At 38.3% G+C, this 18,359-nt stretch overlaps 1 protein-coding gene across 3 annotated transcripts; it reads right to left on the reverse strand.

Moving 5' to 3' along the window:
* Window positions 1–719: 719 nt before the first annotated feature.
* ENPP4 (ectonucleotide pyrophosphatase/phosphodiesterase 4) lies at window positions 720–13,720 on the reverse strand. Of its 3 annotated transcripts, XM_074333032.2 has the most exons (5): window positions 13,499–13,720; window positions 12,098–12,174; window positions 6,555–7,413; window positions 5,716–5,886; window positions 1,845–3,718 (listed from the first exon to the last, which is right to left on the reverse strand). In XM_074333032.2, the coding sequence occupies exons 3-5, from the start codon at window positions 7,378–7,380 to the stop codon at window positions 3,357–3,359; spliced, it is 1,359 nt and encodes a 452-aa protein (XP_074189133.2). In that variant the 5' UTR covers window positions 7,381–7,413; window positions 12,098–12,174; window positions 13,499–13,720; the 3' UTR covers window positions 1,845–3,356. The 3 variants fall into 3 exon arrangements, with proteins under 3 accessions (XP_019590286.3, XP_074189133.2, XP_019590287.3); XM_019734727.3 differs by lacking the exon at window positions 12,098–12,174 and having other exon boundaries at window positions 720–3,718; window positions 13,499–13,706; XM_019734728.3 differs by lacking the exon at window positions 12,098–12,174 and having other exon boundaries at window positions 13,264–13,600.
* Window positions 13,721–18,359: the final 4,639 nt, after the last annotated feature.

Raw genomic sequence — 18,359 nt, forward strand, 5'->3', positions numbered from 1 at the left:
TATACTCATTTAGACAAGACATTAGATACTTCATTTTAAGGCTATGTGTAAAACAAAGTTTAAATACTATAATCCCCTTTACCCCGAGTGTTTTCTAATCAACTTTTTCAAACTTCTTCCTTTCTACTGTAACCCAATAAATTGTAGCTCTGCAAAATTTATACCGGCTTTCTTTCAAATGATGTCGTTATGCTGGATTGTATATTTATACACTGTTTTAAAAATTTGGTTAAATGTTATACACTTAATCCTTATTTTTAAAAAATCTGTAGTGGATGCTTATGTGGAATTTTGCAGTATTACTAAATCATGTCCAAATCTGTCACACAATATATATTGTGCAACGTGACAAATTTTAAAAATCATCAATGATGTTTCATTCTATATTTAATAATACAGTAAAGATGTTGTGGGAGATTTTATTCACATAAATTTTTAAATCATAAACAAAGTCATGAATTCAAACAATATCAAAATATATTTTACTTTAAGGCACTACATACAATTTTTTTTAAAGCACACTCATTTCATTTTAATTACACACTATTTTAAGAATCGACAATAAATACGCACTTTCCATCTCATCCCTGTCCTTCATTTGTAGCTTTATGTATTCACAGTGAAGTAAAACCCTCCAAATAAAAGGAATTAAATGCAATCATCTTTAAAGCTTACCAGATATGGGCAAGAGAGGAAGAAATCCAAGAACAATGCTAAGGCACTTTTAATCTTTTAATGTTCCAATAATTTATTTTTAAATTCTTAAACCAAGCTTAACGGAACAATAACACAAAGCCTACAGAGCATTGAAAAAAATTGTATTCTATTGCTGTTTACCACAAGAAATTGCATATTACTGACAGCAGCAGAACTTTATAAGTAAATGTAGTAATTCTGAATTCACTCAATGAATAAAAAACACTCAATAAGAAGTTTACCTATTACCTTTGAGTATTGTTGTCATAACCAGTTCAATGTTTCCTGGAACCAAATTCTAGCCCCCAGAAAACACAGCAGCATATTAATCAATTATTTAACAAAATACACCAAAACCTTACTGTAAAAGGCAAGCTTTACTAAAAGATACTCTGTGTAGTACAGGATTCATTGGCTTTAACAGTGATAATGTTTTAAAGATACAAATGAATTAACACAAAGGTCAATATAATAACATATAAATGTCTCTTTGATTAAATAAATACTGTTCTTGTCCCATTAACATATACATATATATAATTTACAATTTTAATTAAAGTTAATATTTTGAGAATGGCATGAAAGGCAAGACAAAAAGGTAAATGTCTTTTGTTCAAAGTTCCGACACTGACATCCTATTCCATCCTATATAAAATCTACTCACAGGCTGGATGCCATGTACAGATTTCTGAAACTCATACCTACCAGTCTAGCTAATGCAGTCACTAAAACTCACACCACTCCCAAGGACCAAACTCTACTCAACTAGTATAAAATATCCTATTATTTTTAAAATGTCCACAGCTTTAAATGTGACTGTTCTACTCTTTGTTGTTGTTTTTTAATGGAAATTGAAGTAGAAAGAAATTTTTCTGATTTCATTCAGATCAACTATTAACCTTGAGGATTACTTTTATGTGAGAAAAAAGATCAGAAATAAAATTTGTCAAAAAGCAAAATTGGTCCCATTGGTTTGCTGTTCTTAATACAGTCAACAGTGACCAATAATAGCATGAGCTATTTATGCAGGACGTGGAAGACTTCTCAAGAACCCCAAGTACAATAGGCACTAAATACCAGATCAGGAAATCAGCAGTGACCACGTAGGGTGAATTACATACTTGATGCTGACCCACCACAGTTCTTACCCTTCACAGATAATTAACGTTTAACTGGACTGCCTATTTACTGTAGATTAATTTTGTATCTGCAAAACAGTTTATTTTTGATGGTCAAAACTTTAAAGATCACATATTAATATCAATTGCTTGTCTCAGGTCCTATGTAATGAATGGTTCTTGAACCCATTTTTTCCTCTAACAGATACAATCTAGTCAGCCACACCTCAGTTTCTTCATATTAATTTTGATTATTAGAAGGTACCACCTAGCACTCAGGCTAGGGGATGTCAGGCAATGCTGATAGTTTATTCTACCACTTAACAAATGAATAATGTAAAATATCAAAAGCTGCAAAATTCCATTTTAAATTTAACTACTCTATTGTCTAAAAAGTAAGGCGTAAGAGCCCCAAAGGTGAACTTGAAAATCTTTCTTCCTCTTTCTGACTCAATCAAAACCATATTTATAACCAGGTTATAAATATTTCTGCTGCACTGGGAAACCTCTGCTTACAATAAACAAGAGAAAGTTAAAAAGAGTAACAAAAATTTACAAATTTTAAAAATTATAATTTTAACTTGTGAGTTAGAAGAAAGCAAACAAATATGAACTGCAAATATAACCCTTCCTGACTGAGAGTTGTGTTCCATGGGGACGTGGAAGCCTGCCTATGGTCCAGTCTACCTCTGACCGCCTTCTAGAAGTCGCATAAAGTCTGCACGGCCATACATGAAACATACTCGTGCACACACACAACTAAATGACTTACACAAAGGCATTAAGCACAAATAGAAAAACGCACTTTTCTCTATTCTGTTAATTTATTATTAGCAATGACCTTCAAAAGATAAAGCTTTCGAGACTTCAACATCTTAAGGGTCTTAAAGACACCATGGTACAGAGGCTTTGTACCACTTTGTCTTTGTTGGTTTTTTGTTTTTGCGATAGCTTTTCTTAAAATAGTATCTTCATATGCTAGCTCTTTTCTGCCTGGGTAACTGACTTTATTAACCATCACAGAGAATTTCCTAACTCAAGGGTTCACTTGGAATACAAACTCTATTAAATGTAAATATAAAAATATAGGCAACTTTTCCTCTGATACACAAAAATCCACTAATTGCATAAAGATTCCATTGTTTCATTTACAAATATAAAAATTTATTAGAAAGGCATGCTTACTAAATTGTGGCATATTTTCATCTAGAGATGTGTTAAATCTTCATTGCAAAAAGAAAAAAAGACAGAGGCAGTATTTTTCTTAAAAAATGTTTCCAGTTAGAGAAATAGTTGGTGTTAACTAATGATTTACTAGCAATTTTTACTATAGTCAGGGTGTTGTTTTTTTCTTCTTCTTCTTTTTGTATTACCTAACAATGCACCAAAACAAAACGCAAGGGAAAACAAAACACTTAATTTTCGCATGCTTGGTATAAAGTCTTTGTCATTCAAAGTATACTTTTTCATAGTTATCACACCTTGGGTCTATCCTTGGTTTTGTGACTAAGCAAAGATACTTTGTCTAAACCCCAGCATGTATTAGTCAATTAAAGGATCGTCATCTTCTTGTAGCTGAAGCCGGGAAAATGGCTGTGGGACAGACAGTCTATTCTGCATGATTATCATGAGACATGTTAGAATGGTTAAGACTAAGAGCGCACCAATAACAATTCCAATGGCTTCCGGCAGTTTAATGCACCATTGGTCCACTAACAAACACTTAGTATGACCAAAGGTTCCATTATTGGGATGTGGTTTTAATCCCAGGATGTGGCACATCATTGGATAAATATCCACATTGTTAATTGTGCTGTGCTTGTAGCCTTTGTGAAATGCAGGACCGTGGGCAGCCAGAAATGGATGCATACTAGGCAGAGAATTATCATAGCCATGGTCACCTACTGAGAAAGAACAAAATAATGTTAGTAAATGAGATCAGTCCATTACAAAACAACTTGCTTTAAGTGTCAATATACTAGAGTCTTGCCAGTGTAACTCCCATCATTAGAATTCTGATTAGTTGGACCAGTCAGGGGTCAGAAATAACATTTTCTATTTTCTTCGACTCAGCCATGTTCCCTATTTCATACACATCCCCCTTTTCCCGGTTGGTCATGGCTTCAGATTTTAAAACTATTTTTCCATCTGATGTAATTACCTTTCAGTCTTAGCCCCACCTATTTCACCTGTTACTCTCCAGCACTGTTTGCAAAAACCCACTGCAAACAGCACCAGTGATAAAAAAAGTGGTCTGGCTGAGAGTCCCGACTACTGGGGAGGGCAGAAATGAGTAAACCTGTGAATGGCGGAGAAGTGAATCTGCAGACTTACCTATGTCATTGCTCCTGTGATAAGAATAATATACTACTTCCTGCTTTATTGACAGTTAATGAGCATCTCAATATCTGGGGGGCTGGGTAACTGAGAAAGTTACAGACGGGATTCTTGTATTGAGTCTAACCAGATGCTCCAACTTGTAACACCAGTAAAAGTCTAACTCAAAGAAAAACGTGATGGTCCCAGATAGAATTCCAATACCAGATTCTCAAATTTTAGCTTTATTTTAACAAATATTGCCTTTTAATGTACACCATTTGCACTTAATAAGCTCCCACTGTCATATAAAGTACAGGGACTGAGTGATGAATGTATTGGTGTTTGTTATATTATTCTTTAATTGTATGTTTAAAATATTTCATAATAAAAATAATAACACGTGATCAATATAATAAAAAGCAGAATATAACACTATATATAGATATGATTTCAATAATATAAAAATATACAAGTATATGTAATAGAAAAAAAGATTAGAAGGGGAAAGACCTCCGACAATTAATATTTGTCCCTCTATATCAAGAGATTATAGTTTTTGTTCTCTTTTCTCAACTTTTGTTCTCTTTTCTCAACTTTTCCACAATAGGTATGTAACATAAATATAAATAATGTATAATTCCATTAACCCTCAGTCTTATTCTTGCCTGATGTTTCTGAATTGCTACAGATCAAGGATCTGCAGACCACAGCCCCGGGGTAAAACCAGCCCCCCACCTGCTTTTGTAAACAAGCTTCATCAGAAAACCCTGTGTCAGTTTGCTTACATGTTGTCTCAGGCTGTTTCCACCACTATAAAGGCAGACTTGAGTGGCTAAGACAGAGACCAGCTGGCCCACAAAGCCTAAAATATTTACGACCTGGCCTTTTACAGAAAGTTTTCGTACCCTTGCTATTGATTACAAAATAAGATCTTTTTAAAAAAGTATTCAAATTGAATGTAACATACGGATAAATAAGCTGCTTTCAAGGAAGACCTGTAACTTTCCCCTATACATTTCCTCACTTTTAGAGGAGCCTTTGATACATCTATTTTGTTTACATTAGATATTTGTTTGCTTACTTTCTGGTTCTTGCCAAATATTCTAAATAGCTGTGGCACTCAGGTAAATGATTTCATCATTGGGGAAAGACTCAGGGCTCCTTGGACAATTTGTTTTTAACATAAAACAATAAAGAGAAATTTGAACTAGTTAATCTCTCCTCTTTCACTGTTTCTTTACCTCTCTCTCTTTTATTTCTTTGTTTCCTTACTTTCATTCTCTACAAATCAAGAGAACCAGTCTTGAAAGTGACTGAGCTTAACTGCAGCTTTGGTAAGAAAGTGAAACTACACCTTCAGCCTCAGTGTCACCCACCCTTCTAATCTAAGGGCAAAATTGTGGTTCCTGTAAATTGCTATCAAATGAAAGCCTGAGAATGGAATGAAGACCCGACAATCATTAGTTCAACTGGAAATGGAATTAATTTACTGTGTCAACATCTCTCAAAGTATCTTCTTAACAGAGCAGTATCACAATGCATGATTTATCCCTAGGACACACAAAACTCTCCTAATACTTACATTTTGGTGATGATTTATTTAGCACAATTGTCCAGCCTTCGTCTGCAACCAGAACAACAGGCTGAATTCGATCATTATGTTGGTAATGAAATCTGGCAGGAATATCCTCTTTGAGATAAACATTCAGGTGAGAGCTACAGTTTTTCAGTTTGTTATAAACCTCTGTTTTATCTGGGAGAAAAAGGAAATAATAAAGGGAAAAAGTCATGGTTAACTGATAATGAAAAAAATACTTCTAACTAGAATAACTGGAAAAAAGTCCTGAACAGTATCATCTAGCTATTAAATCGCTTTAAATTCTTTAAAAAAAGAAAGAAAGAAAAAAGAGCAATAATAATCATGTGACAGTGTTGGGAGATAAATCCCCCCTCCCCCCACACACACACTCTTTTTTCAAAGCATTCACGTATCTCTTTTTTCATTTTGTTATTCCTGGTGAACCTTTTATACAAAGGGGACAGTTTTCACATCTAGCTTCCTAAACAAAAATAAACTAGTTATACATTACTACTAATTACTAATTCTAAGATCAGTAGACAAAAGGTATATCTCACACAAAAATCCAAGGAGTTTTATAAGGATAAAAATTTCCGTTTTCTATTAGTATGAATAATTACCAAATATATCAAAAAGCAAAGAAATAATCACTTTGAACCAAAACCTTAAACTAATTGCTTAAAAGCTTGTAAATTAGGGGGAACAACATATAATACCACTCTGAATCAGTGTAAGAATGCATGGTCCTGAACTACAAAAGCCAGAGCTTTATTCTTTTACAAAACCCTCCTTCCTCAATCCATTGCCCCATTCAAATATCCCTTGGCTATAAGTTTACTTACTTATTTTGGGAAGTATCGCAGCAACTGGGGTCAAATCTATAAGAGTATAATCTGAACGACTGATGCAGAGATCCAAGTTTATCAGTCTGTCCTTAGAACACTGGGTCATCCCATGATCACTTGTAATGATTACATTAAGATTTTCCCACAAGCCTAACATCTTGAGTTTGTGGACCAGGTCACCAATCAGGTCATCTATTTCTTTCAATACTCTGCGCATGTTGTCTTTATCTTCGGGGCCATATTTATGTCCACTTGCATCTGGTTCTTCCCAATAGAGTGTTGCAAAGGTGACTGGTGGGCTCGAATTGCTCAGCCACATGGTGATATTATTTAGTCTCTCCTCAAATGACACCGAGGAGTTGTAATTCATAAAATAGGAAGGTGTGGTATTGCGGATGGGTATATCCGTACCCGGCCACATAGCAGCGGCACTTGACCTATTTTCCTGAAGCTGATTGGTCACCCAAATTGGTACTGCCTCGTTCCACCAAAAAGGATCCTTATAATTCATGTCAGAAAAATGTTTCCCTGTGATGACATCATACATGGAATTGGCCACAATGCCATGGCTTTCTTCATACAAGCCTGTCACAATGCTGTAGTGGTTTGGAAATGTTTTAGTGATGAAAACATTTTTAACATGCTCTACCAAGACACCTTCTTTGATAAAATTCTGGAGATGAGGAAATTCATAGTTCTGTAGATAGTCAGCTCTGAAGCCATCAAAGGACACCAAAAGTAACTTCGGTGGCAAACTGTAGGAAGAGTTACCTCTACACGCAGTTATAAGTCCAGAAAATAAAAGTATTACTAATAACTTCATAATGAACGTGTTGAAGGAGAATGATCAGGGTTCCTAAAATATAAAAATACAATTTATAAGTAGTAATACTATTTGACTTGGGTTAGGTTTCAAAAGTTTAGCCATCAAGAGAAGAGAACCAATATCTATAAACTTTTTATATCCCAGTTTTTAACTACATCAACTGAAAAATTAAATAATATCATTTACCGAAAGATAACTGAATAAAACAAAAATTGGAAAAACTAAACATTGCCTTTACTTGTCCAATGTCCAATGTCCTATTTACAGACATCCTCCCCCATCCTCCATGCTCTGAAGGGGAAACGGGCCATTCTCATCCACCACATAAATACTCGTGTGTGGCGGCCTTTCTCATCTGCAGCAGCAGACATTAAGCTTCATAAGAACAGATGAAGAAACAAAAATTATCCTTTTGCGCAAAACAGAAACAATGCCAAGCTTTCAGAGGCTCCCGAGAGAGCGATTATTTTTCTAGTTTAATGACCGGTACCACAGAAATAGGCGGTGGAAATTCTACCCTGTTGGTTCATCACCAGTTCTTGTTGAAAAAATTGGCATACCAAAGGAGAGTAAGAAAGAAATATTATTTGAGAGAAAGGTCCCACCTCAGCCTGTAGCTACACCATAGTCACAGAAAGCTGACAGACACACAAAGCCTCCCATAACAGAAGTTACTGCCACAGTAACTTCTGAAGAAATCCAACAGCTGTGGAAATGAATTTCATCAGCATATCCCTCTTAAACATCCCGTTTACTGTCAAAGACATAACTATTCTACCTGATAAGCCAGGCTCAGAGCGCTCCCTGATTTTTCATTCTTTTTCAGCAATCCATGGATTACAATAAATCTCTTTGCCTGCAGTCTCCATCTTTTTTGGCCGCTAAGAAAATAGCACATGTGATTTAGATAGAATGCTTCGCTGTAGGTGGGCAGGAGACCTCTTCCACCATAACGAGAGGAGAAGCAAAGGAGTGAGCTAACAGATTCGAGGGCTGAAGGTGAAGGGAGCTGCATTCTCTGACTTGCAAGAGGCAGTAGGGTCACTTACTGAGAAGGAATGGGGTGGTGAAAAAGCCGGGGCTTTAGGAACAGAAAAATGGCCAAGCGGAGAATGGGAGAGAGTACAAGGAAACAGTAGGACTGGTGGTCAATGATGACAGCCGGTGCCATGAAGCTTTAGAGTGACACTGTCGATGGGTTTTCTCTAGCAATTCAGTGGCCCTGGCACAGGCATGAACAAAACAGGCAGCTGATCCTACCTGGGCTTGAAATTCTGCCAGAAACTGAAGTATGATTAAGGAAGTATCTCAAGAGTGGCTGACTTTGAGCTGCAGCATCTAAACTGAAAGTACAATAGATGCAAGAAGTGGAAAGGTTTTTAGATTAGAGACTCTACTGAAGTCAAAGAACTGGCATTTTAAAAGTAACTTTCAGTGAAAGTTGCAAGGATGAGTGCTTGCAGGCAGAGTGACGTGAATGCATTCTTTGTTTCAGGTAAGAAGACTCAAGGTGTGGCCATGGGGGGAGGCACCTAGATGTCCCAGGTATAAGCAGCAGCGACTTAACTAATATGACGATTAAGTTCACATGTCATGTATTGCGGCCCTTCTTTCTCATTAGACTGTAACTACTTGAAGCAGAGCCTTTTTTTTCTTTCAAACATACTTCCTAGATGATCCGTGTACATGTAGTCATTCAAACACTCAGTGATTGAAGCCATGACCCTCTGAACACCAGGGACTTAAAATTTTGAAGACCAAAGGCACAGAACCTTGCTTGTGAGGATCTTTGGGTCTGGAAAATCTCTAGCATGTTAACCTGAGATGGGCAGCCTTCTGAGCGCGGGGCATGGATCATCTGTGGCTCGTGCCATCCAAGAAAGCAAAGGCAGTACAGAATAACAAAAACCACCTCTCCAAAGAAAGGAGTGACAACTCTCATCAGTACAAGAGACATACTTTGCATTGACGCAGCCTGTCACATCTCAGCAATTTCACCTGTCAAGAATCTAGACAGCAGTACTTCTCTTTTCATTCAGTATTTCGTGCCCCCTCACCTAGTATTTATGCAGAACTCATTTCCTCCCTTGGGCAGTCACAACTGGGTTCAGTCAGACAATAACACCAGGCAGGCTCTGCCCGAGGTTCCAGCGATCTTAGAACTCGTGCGGAGGGCACACAGATTGCCATGAAAGCTTGGATTGGGCAGATACCTGGTTTCTTTCTGAGAATAGCTACTTCCCCGTACCAGAGGCCCAAACACAGGACTGGTTCTTCTCAAGAATGGTTATTTCCCTCTAAGAACCCTCAGCTTCTCTTCCTTCTTTCAGAACACTCTGGGTATTGCCTAGTTCTGTAAGACCCTTGAATAAATCTTCATCATTTATTTTTAGTCAAAGCCTGCTGATTCACGTATGCTCGGCAGACAACCAAAATTAGGAGCTAAAACTATATATTTTTTAAAAAACTCTTAGAAGAAAATACAGGAGTAAATCTTTAGACCTTGGGTAGGCAAAGTCTTCTTAGATACAGCACCAAAAGCATGAGTGACAAAAAAGAAACAATAAATTTGACTTCCTTGAAATTAAAAACTTGGGTGTTTCAAAGGATACCATAGAGAAAAAGGAAAAAAAACCCACAGAATGGGAGAAAATATTTGCAAATCATATATCTGATAAGGGAGTTGTATCTAGAATATATATACAAAACTATAACAACTCAATAATAAAAAGTCAAATAATGCAATTAAAAAAATGAGCAAAGAATCAGAAAAAAAAAAACACTTCCCCAAATAAGTACATGAAAAGATGTTCAACATCATTCGTAGTCAGGGAAATGCAGATCAAAATCACAATGAGACACCACTTCACACCCACTGGGATGGATGCAGTCATCAGAAACACAGATAATAGCAAGTGTCCACAAGAATATGGAGAAACTGAAACTTTTATGCACTGCTGGCAAGAATATAAAATGGTGCAGACACTTAGAAAACATTTTACATTTTGGCAGTTCTTCAAAAGAAACATATGACCCAGTAATCACATGACCCAGCAATTCTATTACTAGGTATATGCCCAAGCGAAATTAAAACATATGTCCACACGAAAACTTGTACACAAATATTCACAGTAGTATTATTCCTAAGATCCAAGAAATAGAAACAATTCAAATGTCCATCAAGTGGTAAATGGACAAAGAAAAATAAAATAAAATGTAGCATATCACACAGTGGAATATTATTTGGCAATAAAATGGAATGAAATGCTAATATATGCTACAACTTGAATAAAACTTGAAACATTATGCTAAGTGAAAGAAGGCGGTCACAAAAGATCACTTATTATATCATTCTATGTAGATAACATGACTAGAATAGGCAAATGTATAGAAATGGAAAGTACATTAGTAGTTGCCTGGAGCAAAGGGTTGGGGAAAAATGAGGGATAAATGCCAATAGGTGTGAGGTTTCTTTTTGGGGTGATAAAAGTGTTCTCAAATTGCTTGTGGTAATATTGCACAACTCTGTAATATATTATTTTACACTTTAAATGAGTGAATTGGATGTGAATTACATGTCTATAAACCAATTATTTATATAGTAGAGGGAAATTTATAATCTTAAAAGCATTGGAAATGCTATGACACAAAACAGGAAACATCTCTAAAGTGTCATTTTACCTCAAAAATGATGTGAAATTTGTACTTCATAATACAGACTTGGGTGTTTCAATGTGAAAATATTTTACACCACTTCCCATATGCAAAATAATAAACAAAAGCCTGGGTACGCCTCTCTCTCACACAAAATACATACAAATGAAAGTCTTTCTTCCCCAAATCTTGAGTAAAAAGGATGCTCAAGGTGCATATGCTCTCCATCCTGGGGTCAGTAGTCCCTTAACTCACTACTGGATCCAAGTGCCCCAGTCCTCGTCCCCAGGATTAGAAGCACAGACAAAGCAGAAAGATTATAGGCTCTGAAAACACACAGATCCCAGAATTTGAGCTCACACTTAGTAGATGGTCGATCTTAGGCAGATCTAACTTTTCCCAGATTCAGTATCTTTTGTGTGTAAAATGGGGAAGTATAAAGTGTTACAGAAGGGACCCTCAAATACAGTTTCCTTGTATCCCTTCTAGTTACAAAGCTGTTACATTACATAAAAATGTCTGTACTATGATAGGCAGAATGATATTATTGTGAAACAAAATAACTAGAAAGAATGTAACCCCTTCTTTTTACCTATGATAAAGTGGAAGTTTGGTGGTGGCCCAAGTTCAGAAAGAAACTAGTAGCTTTGCTGTGTTCTTACTTATTTCACATCCTCAACAAATTTATGAGTCTAGTAGCAGCAAGTTAACAAGTCTAGTAATAAACTCCAAACTATTAACAGAATTTTTCTGCCAGAATATCTTTCATTAGCAAGTGCCTGAATTTCTATATCTACCACATTCTGTTTCACTTAACAGAGTGTTAAACTATCAACAAAACACCAGTGAGAAGTTGTCAAGTAGCTTTCAAGGAATGAAAATCGCAAGTCATTATATTAGAAAACATGAGGAAGCATACTGTAATTTTTCAAACAAACAAAAAAAACTATATAAAAGGGGGAAACAAAAAAGCAGACTCATCTGGACTACATCCAAATATCCCAAGGGGAACCAGAAGTAGTTGGTAGTCTTCTTCATGTCAGGGGACAAAACACTCCACCTGGCCTGGGATGGCTTTCTCATCTGGATGAAATGCACGTCAGGTAATTCTCACCGGCATTCTTAGCCCATGTGAAGCTGAGACAGTATAACAGTTACAAGATATAGTGAAAGATATTTGTCACCATTAGCATGCCATCTGCTCCGTAATACGATAGCTTTATTCTAAGCGCTTCACAAAATATTATTTATAATGAAACTCATACAGCTTTAAAACAGCATTATTGTCTATGCCCATAGATAACTTAAGTGGTTTCCTTTCTATTATTTTCTTAATATTCTAAGGAAATAATATAACTACTCTTTAAAAGAATTTGTCTTTTCTAGGATTCTGAATTATTCTCCAATTTTTCAGAGCACGCAGAATTATCAAGCAAGTATGTTCAAAACAGCTAGTTATATTGCTTTTGTACACTGTAAAATACCACCCCCCCCAGGTACTCATTTTGCTTTCATCAAAATTTCTCCCAAATATTTCATAGCTAATTTAAAAGCAAGGTGGGGAGGATATTTATATGAAATAAATTGCCTGGAACAACCTTTGGGGAAAAAGGAAAAGAAAGAAAAGAAAATCATAATATAAAAACAAGCAGGTGACTTCCTACAGTACTTGTCCAGTTTTCAGGCTTAGGTGCACCAGCTCGCCTGGTGGTGAAGCAAAAACCCTTCTGGACTCAAACCTGGTATAAACCCGAATCTGCCTGCCCCTGCCTGTACAACCCTGGTCACAGCACTTCATTTCTCCGAGCCTGACTTTCTTTATTCGTATAGTGGGATATTATTATCTTATAGGGTTGTTGTGCCCAGAAAAGGAAGTGTTTTGTTTGCAAAAGTGCTTAACACAGTGTCCGGCTCTTAAGCAGCCCTTAGATGTTACCTTTATTGTTTGGTTTTCTGGGAAATTTCGTTTATAAATTGGATTATATAATTACCATAAACTCTAATCTAATATTCAGACAGATGCATGTTGATGCCTTCGACAGTGTTTTGGGTTTGTTTTTTGATTTTCGTTTTTTTTGTTTGTTTTTTTTTTCAATCAAACGCTCACCCCGCCGGCCTGTCGCCCCTCATTGTCACCCTCACCCACCTTCGCCCCCCACGAAGTTGGTGTTGAGCCAACTTTCGCCTCTGGACCCTTCACACCGCGCCTTCCCAGCCCAGCCCCACCTGCTCGCTTGTCTCTCCGCTTCCCACGCCGCCCTGCTCCTTTCCCACGGCCGCCGGCCCCCCTGCCGCGCCGGTCCCGTCGCGGACGTCCCCGCCGGCGCCCCACGATGTGTCGTGGGGGAGGGCGGGAGAGAAGGAGGGTGTTGCTCACCACCTTTATTTTCAAAGCCCCTCATGCGTGAGACGAGGGTGGCATTTCCCTCCAGAACGCCGTGCGCGCGAGTCTCACACTCACCCGCTGCCACCGCCGCCGCTCGGAAGCCGGCGCTCGCGGAACCCGGCGCCGGATCGTGGGTGTCCGGGGCGAGGGCGACGTGCAGGGCCCGCGACCAGGCTCAGACCTTCGCGAGGCGCCTGCGCAATAGCGGGCACCCCGCCGCCGTTAACACCCCTAACCTCCTGCAGATCTGCGCTGCTGGGGGTGCTGCGGAGCCTGCGCAGCTGCCCGGCGCGCGACAGCGGAACTGGCTACCCGCCGGTGGGGAACGGGCCGTGGAGTCTGAGACGTGACCTCGGATTGGATGCTGGACCCGCGTTACATGTAACTCCTTTTCCGATTGGTTAGATTCAGGTACCACCTGCGGACAGCTGCTTTGGTGGAGTAGAACTTGGACATGGGAGAAGAGGTTTTGTTCTTTTCTCCCACCATGGCCCTTGCATATCATCGTAGGACTGAGTGTCCTTCAGGGGACCTGAAACGAAGTGAGTCCCAGAAAGGCCCTGGCTGTTTCCAAGTCCACACCTATCTATCTGCACTCCCATTTTTACCCTTAGTTAATGTACAACCTGCGGCTTAGGTGTCCCCAGGAAAAAAGACTGGCTGTACCAGGTAGCCAGTATTTCTCACGTAGCTTCAGCTAGTTCCAGTGAGCTGGGATAAATACAATGTGGTTCCACCACTGCAGTATTTGTCTGTCTTAACTTTAGAAGTGAGCACTTTTGCACGAGAAGTTGAGTAGTAGGCAGTTTTCCAGTAAGATTACAAGAAACACAAACACAGACCTTGCAGTATGGAACTAGTAATGGGTACCAGTGTAGAAATGGGCACTTCTTTTTTTCTTTTTTTTTTTTTTTTTCAGAAATGGCCAATGGCTTTTTTGTTGTTGTTGTTGTTTTGTTTTGTTTTGTTTTGTTTTTATTGGGAAAGGGGAACAGGACTTTATTGGGGAACAGTGTGTGTACTTCTGGGACTTTTCCAAGTCAAGTTGTTGTCCTTTCAGTCTTAGTTGTGGAGGATGCAGCTCAACTCCAGGTTCAGTTGCGTTGTTAGTTGCAGGGGGCACAGCCCACCATCCCTTGCAGGAGTCAAGGAGTCAAACTGGCAACCTTGTGATTGAGAGCCCACACTCTAACCAACTGAGCAAACCATCTGCCCCGAAATGGGCACTTCTTTTGACAGGTGTATATGGGATTGGGCGCCTCCCTTTAATTGGAAGGGTAGTCAGCCAAATGTAACTTTAAGCTTACTAGTAGCAAGAGAAATTACCAAATAGGAATAGATTTGTTTGTTAACATTTGGGTTACTCAGGTACACTTGGCAAAGAGCAGATAGTATCTTTCTCCTCTTTGTATGTACAGTGCCGAACACAGACCTGACATAGAAAAAGTACTTACTAAATGATTACTGAATTTAATGGAATGTTGTGAGGTGCTCTGGATTCATTATCCCCATAAAATGTGAGCTCCAAGAGGACATTTTCTTTCCTGTTCACTACTGGAACGCCAGTAGGTGCTTAAAAACGTACCATTAAATGAGTTAAGAATATTAGTTATTTGTAATATTTTCAGGTGTTAACAGATGTAAACCCACTACTTGGGTTATTAATCTGCAATAGTGGACATTAGAAATCAAGGTCTGATGTGGGCCCCACGTGTCTGAGCTGTAGAGCTTAGCCATCATCAAGACCCCAGAGTCTGGAGGCAGCTCTAGACACAATTTGGGACTGTTTGTAATCTGTTGATTACTAGTTTGTACCTTCATCATTTAATCGCAGTGTCAAGCCTCAAGGCGGGCCTGTGCACTGATAAATTGGGGCATCTTCCATCCCCAGGCTGCCAGAGCTGGAAGGATGGCAGAGGCCATGTGGTCCAATCCATAGCATCTGCCAGATCTGAGTTTGACTAGTCTCTCTGCCAGTAGGTAGCTGAGTAGTCTTGGGCCATTATTTCAACCTATTTGAGCCTCCATTTCCTCATCTGAAAAATGGACCCTCTTACAGTACCGTGTTTCCCCGAAAATAAGACCTAGCTGGACAATCAGCTCTAATGCACCTTTTGGAGCAAAAATTAATATAAGACCTGGTCTTATTTTACTATTTTACTTATTGTACTTATACTATTTTACATATAATACTTTATAGTAAAATAAGACCGGGTCTTATATAATATAATATAATACTGGGTCTTATATTAATTTTTGCTCCAAAAGATGCATTAGAGCTGATTGTCCAGCTAGGTCTTATTTTCGGGGAAACGGTACCAGCTTCTTACAGTTATTGTCAAATAAGTGAGATAAAGCAAGTAAAGAACTCAACACAATGTCTGACACATGGTAAGCCATTATTATCACTATGAAATGTTTCTTAACCTGAACAGTGGCCAGGGGAAGGCTGAGTTCTGGGGAATTTACATAATGTCCAATTTAGTAAAGCAAATATTCTGGCATTTGGGGCATATGGCTATGCGTATTCTGCTTGTTCATTCACTAGATTTATGATGGTTTAAAGAGTAGACAAAATCAACTGCCGTGTAGGTCAGATGTGTAGTGGAGACAGCAGCTAGATGGGGGCATCAGAAAATAATGGTTCTCTTTATACAATGCCACTGCCCCTATCCAAGTGACGAGGTCCGATCAGGGAGTCCTATGCAGTCTGGTCTCCTTCTTACAGATAAAGTGGTTGTGAACAGATGGAGAAAAATGATTCATGAGGATCCTTTGGCACCAAGTTTCTATCATCCTCCAAATATTTACCATTTCAACCACAAGTGGAAACCTGTTTCAGATGGGTTTAAATAAGAATGATATTTAGAATCTTGTTAAACAGGAAGTCCAGAGGTAGGGCAGGCTTCTGGACTGGTTTGATTAGCATCGCAACAATGTCACCCTGTACTGGGTTCTTTCTAACTTTCTATCTTGCTATTGACAGAGTTGGCTTCTGGTTCCTTTGTGTTAGAAATTGAAATGATGTAGAAGGAAATCTAAACACACATTTGCAAATAAATGTGCCCAGAGCAAATGGACTTGACTAAATTAACAGAAATTAAGTACAGCTGGAGTCTTTGCCGCATGGCCAATGTCGGGTTTGGAAGTAGCATGTTAGAAGCACTTTCTTCCCCCTTCCTCATTAACTAGACTCAAAATTTAGTGTTTATTCATTAATGGAAATAGTAAATATTTTTTTAACTATATCTTATTTTCAAGATCGAGAAATAGCTCTTTATGCAATTATTTCTCTTTTAAACTCCTAGTTATGATGCATCACTCATTGCTGACAGAAGTTAGAGGTCACGGGAAAAAAGTTTCAGAGCAAAAGCCACACCCTGCCAATTCCTGTCTACTGCTCAGAAAAACAATTCTTGTCCACTGCTCAGCTCTGATTAAATAACAAAACTGAAACTACTGAATCAAATTTCAAATCACTGCTTGGGGATTTTAAGTTTTACGTTTTAATATATATTAGATGTTAATGTACAGAAAATAATACAGATTTTATCTTAAATATAAAGAGGGGAAAGGAGCTTAGGAATCATAGTAGTTTAGGGATTTTTAAAGTTCGTTTAACAAAAACTCCACCCACTCCATTTTCAGCAATACTACATTTGAGTAATCTCAATTAAGTAAGCTTGTAAAATATTTTTAAATGCTTCTGTTAAAAGTGATTCTATATTATCCACCATGAACTATGTAGTGTTAGCCTTTCTTCACTCTAAAGGAAGTTTTTCAAATATTTAATAAAGTTGTACGAGAAAAAGTATAAATTCCTTTGAGCTTTCCTATGTGGAAAGCAACGGGCTCAATTTTTCAAAAGATACAAAAATAAATAAGATTCAGTCCCTGCCCTCAAGGTGCCTTTAATCTAGAAAGTTAAATGGAGAGACATCATCATTCTATTGCTTTTTCCTGCCCAGAATTCATTTTCTCTTCTTCTAGTGGCTCCCCTAGGAAACCATCCCGTTTTCATTCTTAGTCATGGAAGTTATATGGGGCCAAACACAACTTCCCTCAGCTCCATCATGGACTCGTAAGGTAACCGATTATCCTGGTTTGCCCTGAACTGAGGGATTTTCTGGGACGTGGGACTTCTAGTGCTGAAAACAGAAAAGTCCTAGGCAAATTGGGATGAGCTGGTCACACTTACTCTGATCCAAGCCCAACCTGGTACAGCCAATTCCATTTCCTTGACAACAGGAATTGCTTCTGTGATGGAGACATACCCCAGGCTAGATCCACACCTTTGTTGAAACTTTTATTGAAACAGTTGAGAAAGGTTCTGTCTTTCAGCAGCAGCAGCTAAATAGGTAGAACATAAGCCTGTAACGGTTGGCGATCATCATTGCGTCTATAAAGAAAGAGTCTATCTGGGAATGAAACCAACACAGAGAAAGCAGAGCCAAGAGATGGAGCCTGACACCTGATGACACTGAGCGCTAAGTTTACCTGAAGCTCCATCCCTGCGCTTTTCCATTCATATGACTCAATAAATAATCCTTTTGCTTAAACTAGTTCAAGCTGGGCTTCTATCACTTATATCTAAAAAAGGGGATAAGAAGAGGAAATATTGTTTACATTATGCTATCAAATAAGGTAAATGCTACAAGCGAAGCCCGAAAGAGGGAGAGGTTAAGTCATGCAGCGATTCAATTCAGCTGCAGGAGTCAGAAAACAGATCCAGAATGAGACGGATTTTCTTGGTTCTTGCAGGTTAGATGGTTTAGTAGTTTGCTATGGCTGCTGTAACAAATTACCACAAACTTAGTGACTTACGCAACACAACCCTTTTATCCTACAGTTCTGGATGTCGGAAGTCTAGAATGGGCCAGCAGGACTGTGATTCTTCTGAAGGCTCTTGGAGAGAAGACATTTCCTTGCCTTTTCC

This window comes from Rhinolophus sinicus, chromosome 2, assembly GCF_057876585.1.
Source record: "Rhinolophus sinicus isolate RSI-liver-muscle chromosome 2, RSI-T2T, whole genome shotgun sequence".
In the NCBI taxonomy this organism is placed as follows: Eukaryota; Metazoa; Chordata; class Mammalia; order Chiroptera; family Rhinolophidae; genus Rhinolophus; species Rhinolophus sinicus.